The sequence below is a fragment of the Kogia breviceps genome, chromosome X (assembly GCF_026419965.1).
Source record: "Kogia breviceps isolate mKogBre1 chromosome X, mKogBre1 haplotype 1, whole genome shotgun sequence".
Taxonomy (NCBI): domain Eukaryota; kingdom Metazoa; phylum Chordata; class Mammalia; order Artiodactyla; family Physeteridae; genus Kogia; species Kogia breviceps.
Window position 1 is genome coordinate 881,490 of NC_081330.1, and position 21,999 is coordinate 903,488.

At 56.7% G+C, this 21,999-nt stretch overlaps 1 protein-coding gene across 1 annotated transcript; it reads left to right on the forward strand.

The window, feature by feature from the left end:
- The first annotated feature begins 14,718 nt into the window (after positions 1 to 14,718).
- Positions 14,719 to 18,645, forward strand: LOC131748832 (sodium- and chloride-dependent creatine transporter 1-like). Its single transcript, XM_059051183.2, has 10 exons — positions 14,719 to 14,736; positions 15,744 to 15,878; positions 15,959 to 16,062; positions 16,151 to 16,275; positions 16,874 to 16,986; positions 17,118 to 17,255; positions 17,332 to 17,434; positions 17,526 to 17,626; positions 17,716 to 17,886; positions 18,307 to 18,645. The coding sequence occupies exons 4-10, from the start codon at positions 16,230 to 16,232 to the stop codon at positions 18,445 to 18,447; spliced, it is 813 nt and encodes a 270-aa protein (XP_058907166.2). The 5' UTR covers positions 14,719 to 14,736; positions 15,744 to 15,878; positions 15,959 to 16,062; positions 16,151 to 16,229; the 3' UTR covers positions 18,448 to 18,645.
- Positions 18,646 to 21,999: the final 3,354 nt, after the last annotated feature.

The following is a 21,999-nucleotide window of genomic DNA, read 5'->3' on the forward strand; positions in this document are numbered from 1 at the left end:
GGTGAGGGCGCAGGCAAGAGGCCAGCGTGGCTGGCGTGGAGCGAGCAAGAGAGGGCAAAGGAGGTAAGAGAGGCAATGGGGGAGTCACAGATTACAGTGCGGGGACTTGCTGCCCATTACGAGGACCTCTGGCTTATATCCTGGGTGAGAATGGAGCCCGTGAAGGGAATTAGGCAGGGGAGACATGACCTGACATATTTTGAAATGCAGGATCACTGTAGCCACCGTGCTGGCGGGGGAGATGCTCCATCATCACCGTCATCGCCACGCCCAGCACCAGCATCCCCCTCCCTCCAGGCCACGCTGCCAGAGCTCTCTGGGTTCTGTCCCGGCAGACTCCCTTCACGCACATGCAGGAACCGGGACCGGAACCCCCCCCCGCCCCCCCCCCCCGCTGGCTTGAAAGAATCCCCTAAATGCAGCCAAAATATATGAAACACAGGCTGTGAAGAAACTGAGCCTCCGGTGAGGGAGGACCGTCAGAGATCTCTGGGAGCTGAGACCCCGAAGAGGTGAGCCGTGCAGCTGCCCCCGCTTGCTCTCTACACGGCCTGTCCGGACCGAGCCCAGCCGCCTCCCCGGGTCTCGGGGGTGGATCGCGGAGCGCAGGCAGCGGAGCTGGCGGGTGGAGGACCGGAGAGGACGCAGCGGCGCAGGGAGAGAACCGTGCCCACGGGCCGAGGGTCCGCTAGTGGAAGCTCCGAAGTCGGGTGACATCATATACAGTACTCTGAGGGATCTCGTCTCAGTAGCGTGGAAAACTAAAAGCTGCTCTGCTCCCACCGATAAAGTCTCAAGGCAAGACTCAAAAGGAGCAAACTGTTTCCAAGTAAGTTAACAATATTAGAGTTTTGTGAAGTTCTGGAATATACTTAGGAAAACTACCCAGCACCCAAGGAAAGTGGTATATGCTAAGGTTCAGGACAAAAGCCATCAGAGGGCGCCAACGCCGCCTGCCCAACGCTCAACTACTTGATCTTGTCCCAGCGCTTTTCGGCACTGACCTGAAACAAACCGAGCCAGCCCCAATGTTGTTATTTTCCTGTGCCTAGGGTTTTTCTCTTTTGTGCAAACTAAGTTTTTCATTTTAGTAGGAAACCAAGCCAATTGTGACAAGGATGTTGGGAAAGCAGAAATCTGGTAGCAGGTGTATTTTCTGAAGAGAAATTGTGATGTCTTTTTTTAAAAAGGCAGTCTGTTTCTTCTCTCTCTCGTGCTCTCTCTCTCTCTCTTTTCCATGCCGCGTGGCTTACAGGATCTTAGTTCCCCAACCAGGGATCGAACCCGTGCCCCCTGCCGTGGAAGCACGGGGTCCTAACCACTGGACTGCCAGGGAATTCCCTGTGATCAAGAGTCTCAAAAAAGAAATAGAAAAGTAAACATTTAGATCAATATTTCTAACTTTTGGGCTTCCCTGGTGGCGCAGTGGTTGAGAGTCCGCCTGCCGATGCAGGGGACACGGGTTCGCGTCCCGTCCGGGAGGATCCCACGTGCCACGGAGCGGCTGGGCCCGTGAGCCGTGGCCGCTGCGCCTGCGCGTCCGGAGCCTGTGCTCCGCAACGGGAGAGGCCACGGCAGTGAGAGGCCCGCGTACCGCAAAAAAAAAAAAAAAAAATGTCTAACTTTTGGAATATACTTTAAGGAAATAACCATTCATGTTAAGAATTATATACATGAATTGCATTGAATCGTTAACCATAGTCATGAAAAAATTGAAAACAACTTAAATGTTCAGTGATTACATTGTGATGCATCTTATATACCTCCACTCAATAACATATTTTTGAAGAGTTTTTAGAATGTGGAAAAGCTAGTATGTTAAAAAAAGTCAGGATAAAATTTAATGCTAAACTTGATAACTTCTACATTGCATACCGTTATACATTTACTGTGCAAGTACAACTAAAAAAATAGTTCTAAAATGGGCTTCCCTGGTGGCACAGTGGTTGAGAGCCCGCCTGCCGATGCAGGGGACGCGGGTTCGTGCCCTGGTCCGGGAGGATCCCACAGGCCACGGAGCAGCTGGGCCCGTGGCCTGCGCGTCCAGAGCCTGTGCTCCGCAATGGTAGAGGCCGCAACAGTGAGAGGCGCCCAGTACCGCAAAAAAAAAAAAAAAAAAAAAAAGATCTAAAATGTTGACAGTATTTAGTGCTGAAAATCGGGCTTGGTTTTCATTTTCCTAAACTGTCTTCAATTACCTTGTACTACTGGAATATCTGAGTTCCAGAACCTTCCCTCCAACACGAGGACAAAGATAAAAAATCCAGAAATGCCTTAACTGAAAAGAAACTGTGACACAAAACAGTAGCCTAGTTTTATTTTCTGCAGTTAATACACATTGAAGCATATCCCACTCCTCGAGCTGCAGGGAAACGAAACAAGTGAACCAAGAGATACCAAGGGCCAGTACTGGCAAAAAATTAAACCCAAATAACAAAGTGGTGATTACTCAAGTTTGAATTCCCTACGCCTTGCCTAGTAGGGGACACAAGGTTAGGCCTCAGCCCCCTTTCCTTCGCGTACCCTTTAGGGAGGCGGGAGCCCAAGGCACTGAATGTTCAGAATCACCAGGGAAAGCTGTTCGAGGAACGAGTTGATGGAAATCCGTAAGAGAACAAAGTCTTCAGCAGTCCATGTACTACAAGTGAGGGAAAAGGAAAGTCAGGTTAAAGGGGAGATCGCTCATGTAGGTCCAGGGCACCAGCCCCCAGCCCCCTCCTTATACCAAGCCCGTCAGCGCCCCCATCACAGCACTCTTAGGACAGAGATCAGATCCCAGCACCTGCCACCGACCCCCCCCCCATGGCAGACTCTTCTAGAACTCACATAGCTAGGGCACTGCCATTCACACTATATTCCTTCTGAATCACGCCTTGGTCACGCTGGGCATCCGGGATCAGAGCTCTGCGGGCCATGTGTGCCTCCAGCGGGGATTGGAAAAGCACTGTGAGCTTGCTGGGGGAAGACGTGGTTAAGGCTCCATCCGCTACTGAATTTGCTGGTATCTCGGGCTTGCCCACACCTCAGAGGCCCGTTTTTACCCCAGGATGAGACCGCCCGGAGCCGCCTCCCTAACCCTTCGGTCCTTCCCCACCCTCCAGCCTCCTCAGGCATGGACCATCCCCTTTCCTGCCAGGCTGCCCGCCCCTGCTGCCCCTGACTGCGCCCTGCGCTTCCCTCCGTCCCCTCCGCAGGCGGCCGCCATGTACCCTGCCACCGCACCGCTGCCCCAGCCCAGGGAGGCTCCACGGAAAGGATACAACACCACACGTCTGCTTCCAGGCGCTACAGCCGCGCGCGCTGCATCTCCACCAGCTCTTAGGGCACATGGTGCCCGCCCACCCTGGGGACCTGCAGCTCCTCTGCCAGGCCCACACCGGGCTTCCGGGCGCCGGGGACCGCCCTCGCCTTCAGGGCTACCGGATTGACTCTGGCCACCAGGAGCTCCGGAGCTTTGCTGGCCAACGCGACCCCCTGCCCCTACCGCGCTGCCGTCCGCCGGGGCCTGCATGGCTGCTGCACGTCCCTCCAAGAGCTGAGGAGAGCCTGAGCGCCTCACGAGGGCCCGAGCGCCTCACGAGGCCCCGCCCCTTCTGCCCAAGGATACCCAGGGCGCCTGCGCAGACTCCCCTGAGGCTGGCACCGGATTGGCTGCCGACCTGCCCCCCATGGGCCGCCCCGGAGACCCCGTCGGGCTGCACAGATTCGGCTCCGACGTGAAGCCCCGCTCCTTTCGGGCACCCCTGATGCGCCTGCGCAGACAGGCCCTTCCTGTCCGGGGCCGGGCGGCGTGGAGCGGGCGCCGAGCGCCCACGGAGTCACCACCGAGACAGGAACGACGCCTTTCCACTCCCAAGGACTTGACTTGTCTCCCAAACCATCTACTCAGGGCAATAAGGGCCACCCACCCACCCCCATAGCCCTCCGACCCTCCCCCCGGTAAAGCCCAGAGTAAAGCACAAACAGCAGGGGAAGCGTAGGACCTCCAAGCAGCGGGGTCTCTGCCGAGCCGGGAGGTCAGGGCTGGTGGGTGTCTTCACTGACCCCATCGCGGAGGTGCCACCCGCATGACCTGGTCCAGACCCTATTACCTCGCAAAGGCCCGCCTCCAAAGTCCATCCCGTGGCGGGGGTTAGGGCTTCCATGGGTGAACCGGGGGACGGGGATGGGGAGGGGCTCGATGCTCAGGCCATAGGCCAGCGCTGCTCAGCTAACCCCGGCTAGGTTCCCGTGAGTAAGTCAGCGGGGAGCCACTGACTTACCTGACCGAACACAGAAACAGCATCTTTCCTGACGGAGAGATGATCCACCTCAGCTGCCCTGAGAGGTGCGCCAGCCAAGGCCTCACAGGTCCCCCAGCTGCGGGGCGGGATGGAAACGGGGAAACGAAGACTGCGATAGAACAGGGTTAACGCCAGTCAACCCCAAGCGCCCGAAGGACGCGCCTGGAATCAGAGGAGCTGTGGCCGTGACACCAGCTGTGATGACGGATGCTTATTCTACTTTCTCCCTGCCTCCTCTCGGGTGTCCCCTCCCCCTCCTCGTGCTCCCTGCTGTCCTTGCCAGTGGTGTGGACCCTCCTGCCCCTGGGCCGGCCCGGCCCCTCGCGTCCCAGGGCCAGGAGGTGACACGGGCCAGTCTGGCTTCCTCTCGGCTGTTTCTAGGCCACTCCTCCACCTGCGGGGCTGGTTACCGTCCTTCCGCAGCCATGCCCTCGGCCCCAGAGGCTGCCCCGAGGTGGACGCTCACTCAGCAGGCGCCCTCGCCCGGGCTGCCAGTGCTGCCCTGGTGAAGCTTTAACAACGGCTCTCCAGATGCAACAGGGGCCCTGCATCTGCTGATCTCCACGCCGTACCCACTCCCACCACAGCCGACTGACTGCAGGCCGCCAACACGACGTCACTGAGTGCCTGGCCGCAAAGAGACGCTCCCGCTCGGCTGTCGCCAGCTGGTCCGAGGTGGCCCAGCACACACCCAGGGCCGCCCCGTGCGTCCCAGCACACACGGACACTCTGCTAGTACTCACACGGAAACCGCGGCCCTGTGACTCACAGGAAGGGCACCCAGAAGCGGACTTCCATCTTGCTTTGACCCCCGCATCACAGGCGAGGGCAACCAGCTGGCCACGCCTGGACCTCGCCCAGGACGCTAGCTCCAAAGGGGGCCAGGGAAAAGCAGCTCGTATTTCTCCAGCGTGTGCGGTAGAAGAGGCCTCACCGGACCGAGGTTAGAGTACGTGGCGAGGGGCCAAGCCACGGAACCCACCAGAGTCCTCCCTCTGGCTACTCGACATCTAGACCCGTGCTTTCTTTTTTAAGTTTTTTTGCAGTTAGTTTATTTCTTTATTTATTGGCTGCGTTGGGTCTTCGTTGCTGCGCACGGGCTCAGTAGTTGTGGCTCGCAGGCTCTAGCACGCAGGCTCAGTGGTTGTGGCACACAGGCTTAGTTGCTCCGCGGCATGTGGGACTTAGTTGTGGCGTGCAGACTCCTTAATTGTGGCATACGAACTCCTTAGTTGCGGCATGTGGGATCCAGTTCCCCGACCAGGGATGGAACTGCATTGGGAACTCAGAGTCTTACCCACTGGACCACCAGGGAAGTACCCCCAATCAGTTTTTTTGGTTTTTGGTTTTTTAATATATTTATTTATTTATTTGGTTGTGCTGGGTCTTAGTTGTGGCTCGCAGGCTCCTTAGTTGCGGCAGGCAGGCTTCTTAGTTGTGGCATGTGAACTCTTAGTTGTGGCATGCACATGGGATCTTGTTCCCTGACCAAGGATCAAACCCAGGCCCCCTGCATTGGAAGTATGGAGTCTTAACCACTGCACCACCAGGGAAGTCCCCCAATCAGTTTTATCAGTAATAAAGCCGGTATTTAGGTTGAAAAACATGTCAAGGGAGATGTGTCGAAGGCTGCAGATGGTAAACTAGACCTATTTGAAAGGGGTGGAAAAGGACAGGCGGCAGGCGTGAGTGGATGGTGTCAGTGAACTCCTTGCAGAGGAAATGAGTCGCGTGGTCCAATTTGTAACGCCACGTACGTTTCTTCAGGAGAAAGCAGAGGGTACAGAAGTGATTACAATTCAGGCCAGACGAACATATAAACACGAGGAAAGGAGAGCAGGCCAGCTTCTCTGAATAATGGGCAGTAGGGAGCCGGACTAGGGAGGCCGAGCCGTGGTCTTGTGCGAAAGCCAAGCAGGAATTAAAGCCGCACAGGCACTTACGGAAGACCCGGTGAGCTCTCTGTCCCAGGTTGCCCTGTGGGAGTGGCGAAGGCGGAGCCGTGAGCAGACATTCTCAGAGTTTTTTCGTTTTAGGTTTAGCAAATACGTTTTAATCGTCATCACTGGGGAAAAAAAAAACAACAAACCATCAGTGCAGAAGCGGACTCCCATGGGTAGGTAGTGAGTAGGCGTGGACACTGGTTGGACATGTGCGGGAAAAGCCCAGAGAATGTACTGAGCAAGGGTGTCGCATGTTGGCTTCTGCTGTCGCCCATATCACAAGCGGAAACTCATGAATTAACCAGAGCCACCTGAGGGTCTGAAATAAGGGCAGAAGGGCAGGGTCCGTGGGACGTCTGGGGGCTCTGAGTCCCGCCTCTGCGAACAATACCTGATGGACATCCTCATACATACCCATCAAGGGGACCAGTGGCAAGTTCCCAGGAGCAGAATTGCCGGGCTTTAGGTATGAGCAGACGTCACTGGGTTCAGCCGCGCCGCGCTGCTCTCTGCTATGGCCGTAGCCGTCTCCACTCCTACTAGGTCCTTGCGACCTTTGGGGCTTTCCTCTTCTGTAACTAGCCTATTCATATCCTTCGCCCATTTCCATAAAAATTGGAATTTCTGTTATCTTCTTGATGACCAACAGGATATTTTAAATATATATTCTTTTTTAAATTAATTATTTCTTTTTGGCTGCGTTGGGTCTGTTGCTGCGCGCGGGCTTTCTCTAGTTGTGGCGAGCGGGGGCTGCTCTTCATGGTGGTGCGCGGGCTTCTCATTGCGGCGGCTTCTCTTGCTGCGGAGCACAGGCTCTAGGCACGCGGGCTTCAGTAGTTGTGGCTTGTGGGCTCTAGAGCGCAGGCTCAGTAGTTGTGGTGCACGGGCTTAGTTGCTCCGTGGCCTGTGGGATCTTCCCGGACCAGGGCTCGAACCCGTGTCCCCTGCATTGGCAGGCGGATTCTTAACCACTGCACCACCATCGAAGCCCCCAAGTTTTTTCTTAATACTTGAGTCTTCGTTCCTTTGTGGTATCCTTTTCCTAATATATACTCATACTTCCTGGGCCTCTCAGCCTTCACCCTCATATATATCTGAGGATGTCAGATAACACCAGTAGCTGATACTGTGGGACACCTTGGAAAGATCGCATGTGGAATTATTTCTGTCCGCTGTGGGAGGAGAAGGAGACAAAGTTGTGGATGCGGAGTTACAGGATGTCCAGCATCACATGCAATAGATGTATGTTTCTTTTCAAACGTATTGCAAATTGTTTGCCAGAAAGAATTACATCAATTCACACTGTCACCAATATAGTAAACCCATTGGCTGCAACCTAGTCAGCACTGGCTGTTAATTTTAGTACATCTGATTTACTAGTTATAAAATGGCATTCACTTGCTGTTTCAATTATCATTTTATAAGTAACTTGTGGGATTGAGTATTTTGCCATATGTACTACTTTTCTTTCCTCTGCTAACAAGTCTTCTATTTGTTTGCTTTCCTGATTTCTCATAGGACGTGCGTGCACTGTGACGTCAAGGTCTGTATACCTTCTCTTGGTGTGAGGCTGATGGGGTTTCCATTCTCCTGGCCTCCACTTTACCGCTGGTCTCCTGAGCCTAATTTCATTCTTCCAGTTCTGCGTTTTATTCCCTTAAGCCTGAAGCCTGCCTTCTTTGTCTCTGTCCCTCACCACCACTCCCTTTTGTAAACTGAAACTCCAAACGTAAACTCTCATCTGACTCTGAATAGGACTCCACAGGTGCAAGTTTCTGTGCGTGGCTTCACGCAGCTGGGAATGTGGGACGCGGGAGTTGAGGCATTTGCTGTTCGCCATCTTTCTGCTGGTCTGCATAGTGGCTATGGCTGGGAACTTCCGACTCCACTCTCCCATGTATTTCTTCCTGGACAACCTCTTGCTGCTGGATACTGCCTATATCTCCAACACGGTGCCTCAGGTTCGAGTACATCTGCTGGCGCCAGTGCAGGTCATGCCCTGTCAGGCTTGTCTTACCCAGATATTCTTTCTCCACTTCCTGGATCCCTGGGAGTGCTTCCTGCTCACATCCATGGCCTGTGGCCACTATGCAGCCATCTGCCAGCCACTGCGCTACCTAGTCCTCATGGGCCAAAGGACCCGGACAGGACTGGCTTCAATCTCCTGCCTGCTTGCTTTGACCAATGCGCTCACCCACACCATCCTTGCAGCTCTACTCAAGTTCTGTGGACTCCGCCTTGTCACCCACTTCTTGTGTGACCTCCCTCCACCGCTCAAACTCTTGCTCCACCACGTGGGCCAATGAACTTGCCCTGTTCTTCTTCAGTTTTCTGGTGGCTCTTGCACACTTTGCCCTGGTTGTGATCTCCTACATACATGTCGTCGCCGCGGTTTTCAGGATCCACTCTGCCGAGGGCCGAAGGAAAGCTTTTTCTACCCGTGGCGCTCACATCACCACGGTCTGTATTTTCTACATCACTGCGGCCCCGCGCGGCATCCTTCCCGGCTCTGCACACGCTGGCTCGAGAGACCGGGTTCCTTCTGTGCTGTATGTGGCCCTCACTCCCATGCTCAACCCCATCGTCTACGGCATATGCAAAACCAGGCCACACTCCTTCACAGTGCGGCTGGCACATACCACACGCTTTGGGAGTGAATCCAACTACATAGGAGGCTGACATTTAGTGTAGCTGGTCCATTTGGTGAATCTTATTTTGTGTGCCAGGTTTTCCTCCATTCTAGCAAAGATCAAATACTTCTGTTGCATTTTTTTATTCTAAAACATTGTTTTCTGCATTTATAGAAATAAAACATTGTCACTGGAGAAGTTGTGCAGTTACAGAAGCTCATAAAATGACCAAAAAAATACCCTTCACAATCTCACCACCTACAGAGAACCACTGTGAACATTTTCATGGTTTCCTTCGGGTTTCTTTTTGAACTACAAATGTATGTGCATGTGTATTTAAAGCAGGGAAACAAAACTGGAATTACTGTGTATTTACAGTTCTGGACGCTTAGAGATTTTTTATTTTTTCAACTACAATATATGCTTATTATAAAATCATTTAGGTAGACATTTCTTCAAAGAAGACATGCAGATGGCCAACAGGCACATGAAAAGATGCTCAATATCGCTAATTACTAGAGAAATGCAAATCAAAACTACAGTGAGGTATCACCTCACACCGGTCAGAATGGCCATCATTAAAAAGTCTACACATAATAGGGACTTCCCCAGTGGCGCAGTGGTTGAGAATCCGCCTGCCAATGCAGGGGACACGGGTTCAATCCCTGGTCCGGAAAGATCCCACATGCCAGAGCAACCAAGCCTGCAAACCACAACTACTGAGCCCTCGTGCCACAACTACTGAAGCCTGTGCGCCTAGAGGCCATGCTCCACAACAAGAGAAGCCACTGCACCGCGACAAAGAGTAGCCCCTGACCGCTGCAACTAGAGAAAGCCCGCACACAGCAATGGAGACCCAACGCAGCCAAAAAAAAAAAGTCTACAAATAACAAATGCTGGAGAGGGTGTGGAGAAAAAGGAACCCTCTTACACTGTTGGTGGGAATGTAATTTGGTGCAGCCACTATGGAGAACAGTATGGAGGTTCCTTAAAAAACTAAAAATCGAACTACCATATGATCCAGCAATCCCACTCCTGGGCATGTATCCAGGCAAAACTATGATTCAAAAAGATCCATGCACCCCTATGTTCAGAGCAGCACTGTTCACAGTAGCCAAGACACGGAAACCACCTAAATCTCCATGGACAGATAAACAGATAAAGAAGATGTGGTAATATATACAATGGAATATTACTCAGCCATAAAAAATGAAATAATGCCCTTTGCAGCAACATGGATGGACCTACAGATTAGCATACTAAGTGAAGTAAGTCAGACAGAGAAAGACTAATATCATATGATACCACTTATACGTGGGATCTTAAAAAGTGACACAAATGATCTACAAAACAGAAACAGACTCACAGACATAGAAAACAAACTTATGGTTACCAAAGAGGATAGTAGAGGGAGAGGGGAAGAGATAAATTAGGAGTTTGGGGTCTCCTTCTCGCAGGCTGCAGGTTCGTAGTTCCCTCTGTTTTTGGTGGCTGTCCCCAGTGGCTAAGGTTGGTTCAGTGGGTTGAGTAGGTTTCCTGGTTGAGGGGACTAGTGCCTGTGTTCTGGTGGGTGAGACTGGGTCTTGTCTTTCTGGTGGGCAGGTCCACATCTGGTGGTGTGTTTTGGGGTGTCTGTAGCTTTATGATGATTTTAGGCAGCCTCTCTGCTAATGGATGGGGCTGTGGTCCTGTCTTGCTAGTTGTTTGGCATAGGGTGTCCAGCACTGTAGCTTGCTGGTCGTTGAGTGAAACTGGATGTTGGTGTTGAGATGGAGATCTCTGGGAGATTTTCGCCGTTTGATATTACGTGGAGCTGGGAGATCTCTTGTGGACGAGTGTCCTGAAGTTGGTTCTCCCACCTCAGAGACACAGCCCTGATGCCTGGCTGGAGCACCAAGAGCCTTTTGGAAGGTCTGAGGTCTTCTGCCAGCGTTCAGTGGGTGTTCTATAGGAGCAGTTCCACGTGTAGATGTATCTCTGATGTATCTGTGGGGAGGAAGGTGATCTCCGCGTCTTACTCTTCCGCCATCTTCTCTGTCCTCCATATAAGGCAGCAAGGAAGAACCATTTCTTTTCATAGCAAACTCTTAGAGAATCCTCAGGCATTTTCTGCACACAAACCACAGTGTGGGCTGCAGGGCAAGTCCTATGCAGAGGAAAAGTCTCAACTTGTTTTAATCTTTCTTAGTACCCAGCTATCTACCTTGCTCTTTCTCTAACTGCCACACGCGTTTTCCACTAGGATGGGCTTACTGTAATTTACTGAATCTTTACTCAGTTGAACTTTTTTAACTCGATGCTATAATTAACATTCTGGTTAATTCTGCCTTGTTTGCATATGCAAGAGTTTGTCTATGATAGATTCCCAAAGGTGGGCCAAAGGGTAAAAAATAGCTTAAACTTCAATATAAAATGCCAAATAAATGTCCCGATATATTTACTAACACTCCAACTGATAAAGTATAAAAGTCTTTGCTTCTAACAAGCATTGGAGGTTGTTAATTAAATTATTCCTACACTAAAACCAGCCCTGTTCTCACCAAAAGGAAGACTTGAAAGGATCAAATTGTTTCCAAGTAACTTAACAGAGTCCCCAAAAAAAGCTCAAGAATATGTTTGGGAACACAAATATCCAGCATCCAAGGTAAAATTTCACAATGTCTGGCATCCAATATAAAATCACCAGGCATGAAAAGCATCAGGAAAATCCAATCTCATTAGGAGAGAAATCAATTACAAATAGGCATCCCGATTGGAAAGGAAAAAGTAAAACTACCTTATCTGCAGACCACCTGATCATGTATGTAGAAAATATGATGAAATTCACGTAAGAGCTTCTAAAACTATAAGCAAATTTAGCGAGGTTGCAGGAAACACTATACATTAGAGGGGGCTAACTCCTCCCCCAAAGACTTAACTGTCTCAAAACTTTTCTTCACTGGTCTGAAACAAGGTGAGTAGACCAGAGTTCCAGTTCTAGTGTTTCCGGGTTGTTTGATCTTCTCCTGCAAACTAAGCTTTTTATTTTGGCAGGAATCAGAGCTACTGGTACAAGGTGGTGGGCAAACTAGAATTCTGGTGGGAGGGCACACTTTCTGAGCAGCAACCATGTACTATACACCAACAGCCTTTAAAAATCAATAGAGGTGGGGCTTCCCTGGTGGCGCAGTGGTTGGGAGCCCGCCTGCCGATGCAGGGGACGCCGGTTCGTGCCCCGGTCCGGGAAGATCCCACAGGCCGCAGAGCGGCTGGGCCCGTGAGCCGTGGCCGCTGAGCCTGCGTGTCCAGAGCCTGTGCTCCGCAACGGGAGAGGCCACGACAGTGAGAGGCCCGCGTACCGCAAAACAAAAAAAATCAATAGAAAAGTAATTTTTTACCTCAGTAATTCTACCCTTTGGAATCTACCATGAGGACATAACCAGTCAGGCAAAGACTTACACAGAAGAATTCCACTGACTCATTACTTGTAATAGGGAAAAATGAAAATGTATTAAATGTTTAACACAGTACTTCTTTTAAACAACCAAATACATGTTTTTTAAGAAATTTTAGAAAAAATAAAGCTCATATGTTAAATGAAAATAATTCAGGAAAAAACCATGAACTTTCAAAAATTACATTATTGTTATATATAAATGCAAGCATAAAACTAAGAAAATATTCCAAAATACGGATAGTAGTTAACACTGAATGACAGGACACAGTGCATTTTCATTTTCTTCCATTTCCTAAACTGTCTTCAATCACCTTGTACCACTAGAATATCTGAAGCCCAGAACCTTCCCTTGAAACCAAGGACAAAGCCAGAAACCGCGGAGGCGCAGTACCTGAAAATATACTCAAGACACGGAATAGTAGTTCAGTTTTATTTTCTGCCATAACAAACATTTCAGCAGCCTCCTCCTCCAGCAACAGGGAAAAAACAGGGCCAAGAGTGCCCGAGACTAATGCAAGCAAACAATTCGGGCCCCATCATAAAGTGGCAACGGGCGCAGGCATCCCCGCCCCGGGGAGGGACGCCGTGCCGAGGAAGAGACGCTAGGTCAGTCCTACGCCCCCTTCCTGGCCCGGCTCCGTGAAAACGTGGGCCACGACCTGCTGCACGGTCCGAACCAACAGGGAGGGCTGGATGAGACGGGAGGTGATGGCAGTTCGGAGGCGGCCAGCGTGCTCGGCACTCACCGGGCTGAAAAGAGAACAAGAGAAAACCAAGGTAAACGTGGCAGCTGTGAGCCGAATGCTCCGCCCCCTCGGCACGCAGGTCGCAGGTCTACGTCCTCAGACCTCGCGTCCGGGGGCCTCCAGCTCACTCTCGGACGCGCCCGGCCACCTGCCACCGCCCCGCCCCGGGGCCCCTCGGAAAACTGACGGGCGAGGCTGTGCCGCACTGCGCCCCTCGGGGGCTGGGCACGTGGCGCCGGGCGCTCGCAGGTCCTCCTGCCTCCACGGGCCACCGGCGGGGCGCCGGGCAGGAGCCTGCGGCGGCGCGGTCAAGGAGCCGTGTCCGCCCAGGCCCGTGCCGCAGGCCCGCGTCCCCCGCGCCGTCTCCCCGCCCCACCTCTCCCGCCCCGCTTACACCCCCCGCCCCCGCCTCCCCCCACCCCCCCACCCCTTCACATCCCCAGGCTGACCCCCTTCCCCCTCCTCCGCCACCTCCCGAAGGCACGGCCCCCCGGCCTCCCCTCAAACAGGGTACAACTGGAGCAGATGGCTTCCGGATTCTCTGCCCACGGGCTGACAAACCCACCCAGCCCTGAGGCGCCCTGGGTCCACCTGGTCTCAGCGAGGCGTCTCCACCGGGTCCCGGCCCGGCGTGTCTAGCTCGGTGTGGCGCGGGGTGGCCACGGGGCCGCTGCAAGGCGCCTCCGCCAACCGGGGGCAAACCATCTCCACTCGGCCCAGGAACAGGCGGCGGCTGCGCGGCCTGTGGACCTCCACCCTCTTCTGCGACACCTCTGGGGCCCCCTGGGCCGCCCTGGTGTTCAGCACGTCCCGGCACTCCTCGGCCTGCGGCCTCCATACTACCTCACGCTTCCGCTCGCCACGCCCAGCACAAGCTTCTGAGGGAACGAGGGCCCCACCGGACGCTCTGCCCCACGGTGGCTGATGTCACTAGGGCTCCAAGAGCGCCTGCGCAAACAGGCCCCACCGCCATTCCCCGGACGTCACGCTTGCGAGGCCTCTGGGCACGTGACTACTTACCAGCAAATCGGCAAACCCCAGGCGAGCCCCATGCACCTCGAAGTCTCTACTGGTGCCAGCCGGGCCACCCTCACATGTGACCAGCTTGCTGAGTGCAGGTCCCTGTCATCAACTTCTGGAAGGGAGCCAGGCACCTCTGGGCCAGGCCTGGCCAACCCTCTGGCCTCCCACACGTAGCTCAAGTCTGCATGTGTGTGCGTGTGCACGTGTGCGTGTGCCGGGGTCCGGCCTTGGGAGGATGAGGCCAGGGATGCGGAGCGGGCGGTGCCTGCCCGCCTGGGGAGGGAAGCGGGGGACTGCCGCTGGGCCCGCTGGGGACGGCGTGGGGCCGGGCCGGGCCGGGCCGCCAGGGGCTCCGAGGCTCCGGGGACACAGACCGCAGCGACTCCAGGCTGCAGGCTTGGCCCGGGCCGGCCAGGTGCACGGGGGAGACCGGCTGGACTCAAGGGCTGCGGCGGTGGGGAGGCGGCGGGCACCACCCCGGGGCCTCCCCCAGCCTCCTGGCCCTTCGCTGGCACAAGCTTCATGGGCTTTCCCCCCCCCAGGAACAAGGTCCTGCGGCTCTCTGGGGGGCTGGAGGCTCCGGGGGCCCTCAACTGGGAGGTGACCCTGTGTCTGCTGGCCTGCTGGGTGCTGGTCTACTTCTGTGTCTGGAAGGGGGTCAAGTCAACAGGAAAGGTACAGCCGGGGTGACGGCAGGGCTGGGGGCAGCACTGCCTGGGGGTGGGGGGGGGGAGTCTGCCAGCGACCACTGCTGCAACGGGAGGAGGAGACTGGAGCAGGGCCAGAGCCCGAGGAGGGGCAGGGACTTCAGTCCGGGCCACTTGATCCCCACCCGCTGGCTGGAGAGTCTAACGCACCCTGCGCCTCCAGGCCCGGCAGCCTTCCCTCCCGAGTGGAGGGGGAGGGGCCCCGGCAGCGGCTGCCCCTTCCCTGGGGTGGGGGGCGTCCCTGGCTCGCCTTCCCTCCCTTCCGGTCTCTCTGGGTTCTGGCCCTGAGTCAGTGTTTGACCGTCTCGGTCTGTCTCTCTCACCTGCCTGTCTGCCCTGGGGGACCCGGCGGGGAGCCTGGACACATCCCTCCCTCAGGGGCTCCCCGTCAGGTTGCGGGGACGGCTGTGTGAACAGACACACACACAAAAAGGCGGCGTGCCGACGGGACGCGGCCAGGTCTCCGGAGGAGGGCGGGAGCATTCCAGCAGGGTCCGCAGAGCAGCCGCTTGGTGCCGCTTGGCTGGGAGGCAGAGGCCTTTGCCGTCGTCTTGATCTTGCCTCTGTCTCTGGCTAGCTGAGTTCTCATCCTCGGCACCGAGGACCCCCGCCTCTCTGCAGACGAGGACCTGGAGTCGGCACGGGAGGCGCGGGACCTGCCTTGCGGGCCGTGGCCTCACCCCCTGCCAGGGGAGGGCCCTGCCTCTCCCTCCCTCTGCAGCTGACCTGTGCTTGCCGTGGGGCTGCCGGTGCCCCGGCCGAGCAGCCAGCTTCCTTCGGGAGGAGTCGTGGCTGTGATGAGTAGACGGGGGTGCCGCTGGCTGGCCTCCCTCCTCACCACTGAGCACAGCGGCCAGCGGGGTGGGGGTGGGGCCGGGGACCGTGGCCTTCCCGGCAGGCAGCCCTGCGCGGGCCGAGGGCACCTAAGGGGGAGGTGGGTGCCGCAGGAGCCCTCTGAGCAGCCCCGCCCCCCAGGTCGTGTATTTCACCGCTACATTCCCCTACGTGGTCCTCGTCGTGCTGCTGGTGCGTGGCGTGCTGCTGCCTGGAGCCTTGGACGGCATCGTCTACTATCTCAAGCCTGACTGGTCGAAGCTGGCGTCCCCTCAGGTGAGGTGGGGGGACGTGGTGCGGGAGCAGGCCGGCCCGGCGGGGCTCCTCACACCTGCCCTCCCCTCGCTCACCTCCAGGTGTGGATAGAGGCCGGGACCCAGATTTTCTTTTCTTACGCCATCGGCCTGGGGGCCCTCACGGCCCTGGGCAGCTACAACCGCTTCAACAACAACTGCTACAAGTAGGCGCTGCAGCCCTGCCACCCCTGCCCCGCCTGCCCGTGGGCGGCAGGCAGTCTCACCAGCCCGCGCGGCCCCCTCTGCCCCCAGGGATGCCATCATCCTCGCACTCATCAACAGCGGGACCAGCTTCTTCGCTGGCTTCGTGGTCTTCTCCATCCTGGGCTTCATGGCCGCGGAGCAGGGCGTGCACATCTCCAAGGTGGCGGAATCAGGTAAAGAGCCCCCCGCGAGCCCCAGCCCGGCCTCCGGACCAGCAGCAGCTGCTGTCGTCACGTACCGTGTACGTGCACGCGCACGGGATGACGTTCTGAGAAACGAGACCCGTTCCGACTCAATTTGTCACGTCGCTCACTCTGGGCCGGGGGGCCTGGCTGAGCAGCTGCGAGGCACAGCTGTTCAGCCATCTCGGGCCAGGCCACGTGGAGCCCCGAGCCCCGGTCCGTCTGTATCCAGGGGCCTCGGGGTATGTCCTCACGCTTGCCCGAGTGTCGTAGAGGGAAAGGTCGGCCTTTTCTGGGTCAGTGGGGATCTGCGACCACAGTAGCTGCTGGAGCCCAGGTCCGGAAGGCCGAGCCAGACACGCCACTCTCATGGGTAGGGCTCTACCGAGGGCTTGCGGGAACCTTCCAGCCCCTGGTGTGGCGCACGGGGCTCGAGCGGCCCGGCGGTGTCTTTGACGCAACTGGAAAGGCCCTTGGCCACAGGGTGCCCCGGCGTCGTCCGTTGCTCCGGTGCCGCGGTGCAGGGTGGAGGGGGACAGGATGTGGGTGGGGGGCTCCAGGTGTCCACGCCCTGCCCCTTCCCCCTCAGGGCCTGGCCTGGCTTTCATCGCCTATCCCCGAGCCGTCACGCTGATGCCCGTGGCCCCGCTCTGGGCTGCCCTGTTCTTCTTCATGCTGCTGCTGCTTGGCCTCGACAGCCAGGTTTGCAAGGCGGGACAGGGTAGAGGGGGCTGGGAGGTGGCGGGGAGGGGGGCTGGCGGGCCGAGGGCACACCAGGCCACGGGAGATGGCAGGTGGGTGGGAGGGGCACGGCCTGAGTTGCCCGGCCACAGTTTGTAGGTGTGGAAGGCTTCATCACCGGCCTGCTGGACCTCCTCCCGGCCTCCTACTACTTCCGTTTCCAAAGAGAGATCTCCGTGGCCCTCTGCTGCGCCCTCTGCTTTGTCATTGATCTCTCCATGGTGACCGATGTGAGTGGGGGCAGGGGGAGGGATGCCCCCGGCCTCAGGCCGCCGGCCACCTTCCCTGACCGGGCTCCGTCCCCAGGGCGGGATGTATGTCTTCCAGCTGTTTGACTACTACTCGGCCAGCGGCACCACCCTGCTCTGGCAGGCCTTCTGGGAGTGCGTGGTGATCGCCTGGGTGTACGGTAGGTCTGGGCCGACGGGCGAGCCGGGGGCGCGGCGCGGTCAGGGGTGGCGCGTCTCTAGCCCTGGCCCCCCGGCCTCACGTTACCCCAGGAGCCGACCGCTTCATGGACGACGTGGCCTGCATGATCGGGTACCGACCTTGCCCCTGGATGAAATGGTGCTGGTCTTTCTTCACCCCGCTGGTGTGCATGGTAAGGGCCGGGAGAGGCTGGGCAGGGCGAGGGGCGCCGAGGGCCCGCGGGGGTGGCTGCCGGCTGAGCGCGGGGCTTCTCGCCCGCAGGGCATCTTCATCTTCAACACGGTGTACTACAAGCCGCTGGTCTACAACAACACCTACGTGTACCCGTGGTGGGGCGAGGCCGTGGGCTGGGGCTTCGCGCTCTCCTCCATGCTGTGTGTGCCCCTCCACCTCCTGGGCCGCCTCCTCAGGGCCAAGGGGACCGTGGCTGAGGTCAGTTCCCCGCGCCCCGTCTCCCGCACAGCACCCCACCCTCCCGCTGGGTCGAGACATGACCTCCAGGGCGCCCCGCCCCTTCTCCCACCTGCCGCCGCCGCCGCCGGCGGGACAGACCGTCGTGCCCGGAGCCTCTGGGCCAGCTCGGAGGGGGGGGTGTACGGGAGGAGAGCTGGCCCTCCAGGGCCTCGCTCAGGTGGTGGCGGCGGAGGAGGAGAGGCCTGTCCCTAGCCTCCGTTCTAGCCGCCACTCGGCCCTCCACTGAACCCCCTATTTCCCTAGCGTGGGGAGCGGGGCCCGGTCAGGAGGGGCGCGGCCCCGGGCCCCAAGTCGGTGGCAGGTGTCGGGAAGCGGAGGCAGGCCGGGGACAAGCGGGTGCCCCTCCCCGGGGACTCAGCGTGTCCCTCTCTCCCGCAGCGCTGGCAGCACCTGACGCAGCCCGTCTGGGGCCTCCACCACTTGGAGTACAGAGCTCAGGACTCGGATGTCAGGGGCCTGACCACCCTGACCCCAGTGTCTGAGAGCAGCAAGGTGGTGGTGGTGGAGAGCGTCATGTGACAGGTGCCCCGGCTCACGTCACCAGCTCACCCTCTCGTAGCCATAGCAGCCCCTGCTCCAGCCCCCCACCCCCCCCAGGGGGCTTGCCTTTCCCTGACACCTACGGGGTCTGCCTGGGGGGTGGGGAGGGGAGGAAGCACCAGAGTGCTTATAACTAAAATAACTTTTTCCATTTTTAATAAAATGCCAAAAATGTCACGACCCACCAAAAATAGATGCCTCCCCCACCCCACCCCCCTTAACCAAGCTGGTGCACACGCTGCTTCCCAGGCCCTGCCGCCCGCCCTCCAGTGCCCGCTACGGTCACGTCTCACCTGACCCCACCGGGCTCCGCCCGCCTCTCTCCGGGCTCTGCCCAGCGCACCCTTGGGTGGCCCCTCACCCCAGGGGCAGCGGGGGCAGCTCGGGGAACGGGGGACTGGAGAGCGGGGGTGGGGGGTGGGGGCAGGCGAGGGAGGGGCGGCAGGGCCACGGCGAACCTTTCAGCGGGGCTAGACCCCTCTCCCCGTCCCTACTCTAGAAGCTTAGAGAGCCAGCCAGCAAGGGAACCTTCCGTTCCTGAGCCCGTTGCCGCCAATATCAGTTGTGTGAGCTTGAGTGCGTGTGTGCGTGAGTACGTAGGGGATAGACGTAGGTCTCTAGTTCTCAGCCGAGGTGAATCCCGGGTGTGGGCAAACGAGGCTTGTATTTTGCACATTTTATAAAAACTTGAGGAGATTTCTGCTTGTATATTTCTAAGAGAAACACCCCAACGTCCCTCTCTTTGCCACGCCCCATCCCTCTCAGCCCCTCTTACACCTCTGCCCCAGCCAAGGAGTGTGAATTTATAGATCTCGTTTTCGTAGGCGAAACAGAAGCTTCAGGCTGTCGAGTGTGAGTCTGTCGCGTGGGTATGTGCACGTGTAGTCCCTGGCCCCCGACCGGGGCGGCGGAAAAGTGCACGGTGGGGACTTCTGTGGGTGTCCGCACACCGCCCGCTCTGCCCGCGGGTCGCAGGGTTCTGCGGGGGGATCCGGACCCGGGGCGGCTCACCCGGCACGCTCGGGCTGGCCCGCACCCTGCGCCCCGAGCCGGGCGCCCCTGCGGCAGGGAGCTGAGGTGGGCGTCCGTCCCCCGCCCCGGGGATCCTGCGCGCGGCTCCCACCTGCGAGCTTAAGGCCGACGTGCTCTCCACGTCTCAAGTCCTCCGCGTAGCGGCTTCACTCGACCCACGTCTGTGTCACGTCCAATCCCGAGACGGCCGAGGGGGCCCTAGAAAGGCTTCCCTCGCGCCCTGACGTGGGCTGGAGGGGTGGGTGGGGGGCGCGGGTGAGGGCGGCCGTCCAGCGGGGGCACCCTTACTGTGCTCAAAAAGCCACTGCAAACGTAGCAATAAAAACATGTCATTTTCCAAAGCTGGCTCCTGGCCCCCCCTCTGTTTGTCAGGTGCCGGGGCTGCGGGTGGAGGCCTCCCCGCCTCGAGCAGCTAGTAGCTTCCTTGGGCAAGTGTTCGCCCCGAGGGTCTCTGCACCCGGCACTGTTCTGGGAACCTGGAACGGAACAGGGCAGGAAGCCTTTTCCCCACGGAGCTGACATACTTGGGGAGCAAGGAGAGCGGTGTGCTGCCGAGGAGCACGCCGAGCGGGAAGGTGGGTGAAGGGATTCGAGAGAAAACGGGAAAGAGCTGTTAGCAGGTCAGAGTGGCCCGTTTCAGGAAGGACTGGATGCGGAGGACGAAGAGTGTTGTCAAGGAGGACCCCCAGGCTTGGCATAAGTGGGTCACACTGAGATGCCAGCCAAGGGAAAAATCCAGGCCCGGCAGGGTGACAAACAAGACCCCAGCTTTGACCTGCTAACGAGCTCCTTTGTATTTCCATAGACACTTTCCCGCCTCAGGTCACGCAGAGCCGCTGAGCCCTGTGCCTTCACGCTGCCTGCCGGGTGCACGGGGCAGGGCAGGCCAGGCCTGGAGGTACAGAGGAGGTCGCAGCCCTGGACACGGTTCTGTGCTGATGCAGCCAGGAGTCTCTGGATAAATGCCTCACGCTCTCCTCCTTTGGACAACTTTTTTTTTTTTTTTTTTTTTTTTTTTTTTTTTTTGCGGTAGGCGGGCCTCTCACTGTTGTGGCCTCTCCCGTTGCGGAGCACGGGCTCCGGACACGCAGGCTCAGCGGCCACGGCTCACGGGCCCAGCCGCTCCGCGGCATGTGGGATCTTCCCGGACCGGGGCACGAACCCGTGTCCCCTGCATCGGCAGGCGGATTCTCAACCACTGCGCCACCAGGGAAGCCCACGCTCTCCTCCTTTGGAGGGACGGTTCTGAGATGCAAGTGACCGATGACTGACTGGAATGAGCTACAAGCAGGTAAATGAGCCATTGTTAAGCGTTTCCGTGAAGCCTTGGGGTGGGTGGGATTTTGTGAAGCAACAAATCCACGTTTATGCTACATATTTCTATATTATATGAATTATTTGTGACAAGAGGTATTTATGTGTTATACACACAGTAAAATCAAAAGGAAAATACTAGAAGAACATTTAGGTGAACTTTGATCCTTGCATGGGAGAAGCATTTGCTAAGCTTACTAACAATGGAATAATAATAACCAGTCACATTGATTGGGTGATTACGATGTTCCAGCCACTGTGCTCGACAGCTAACACAAATGAGCTCGTTGCATCCTGAAATACACCAGCATTTTCATCGTGCTTATCTTTAGTAGTGAGATGATTGATTTTTCTTTTCCAAACTTGCCTATATTTTCTCTATTTTTGACAGTGAGGGTGGGTTACATTTGAAAGCCAAAAAAAATTCAGAAACTTACTGAGATGTTGTTTACAAAAACTTGTATTTAGTTCCCCAGTGAACTACTTTGCCAAAGTTTTACTTACCCTGTTTAATTCATTGGAGGCCGATCTTTCCTTCGAAAAGTGCTGCTAATTGGCACCTTTTCTTGATGGAATTAGGAGGACCGTAATGATATCCCTGAGGTGCCTGAGCCTTGGGGCCCCAGCTAACCACCACAGGGCCACTGCGGCGCAGCCCTGCCTGCCTCTGTGACTTTGAGCTGCTTCCAGAAAGCAACCTTTTCTCAGTTCCACGCATAATGCCCACTCTACCTGGAAAGTTATTCCTCCGGAGGACAGCTGAGAGAGCTTGCTTTAGCAGCGCTTCATCTGTATCACACGAGGAGATGCTTTGCTCTTCTACCCCTTCCAAGTATGTGTGTGTATTTGCACGTGTCCGTAGACACAAAAGCCACGCACGGGCGCGCGGCTACGTAGCCAGCAGATGCTCAGCACATCACAGCTCCTCTTCCCCGGGGCGCCCGTCCTGGCCCAAGCACTTCTGGCTGCCTTATCGGTCACGCCTGTGCAGTTCTGAATCAGAGAAGACTTGTTTGGAATAGAGGAAATATATTTAAAACATATTAAGCATAATCTGTAATGACTAAAGCTAAGAGGTGACAGGGCCCGGGCATATAAATTCAAGGAAGTTGATGGTTAAATCAACAAGGATCTCTTTGCCAGATACTCGGCGTCTTTCTTGAATTCCTGAGCTTCAAGTCAGTA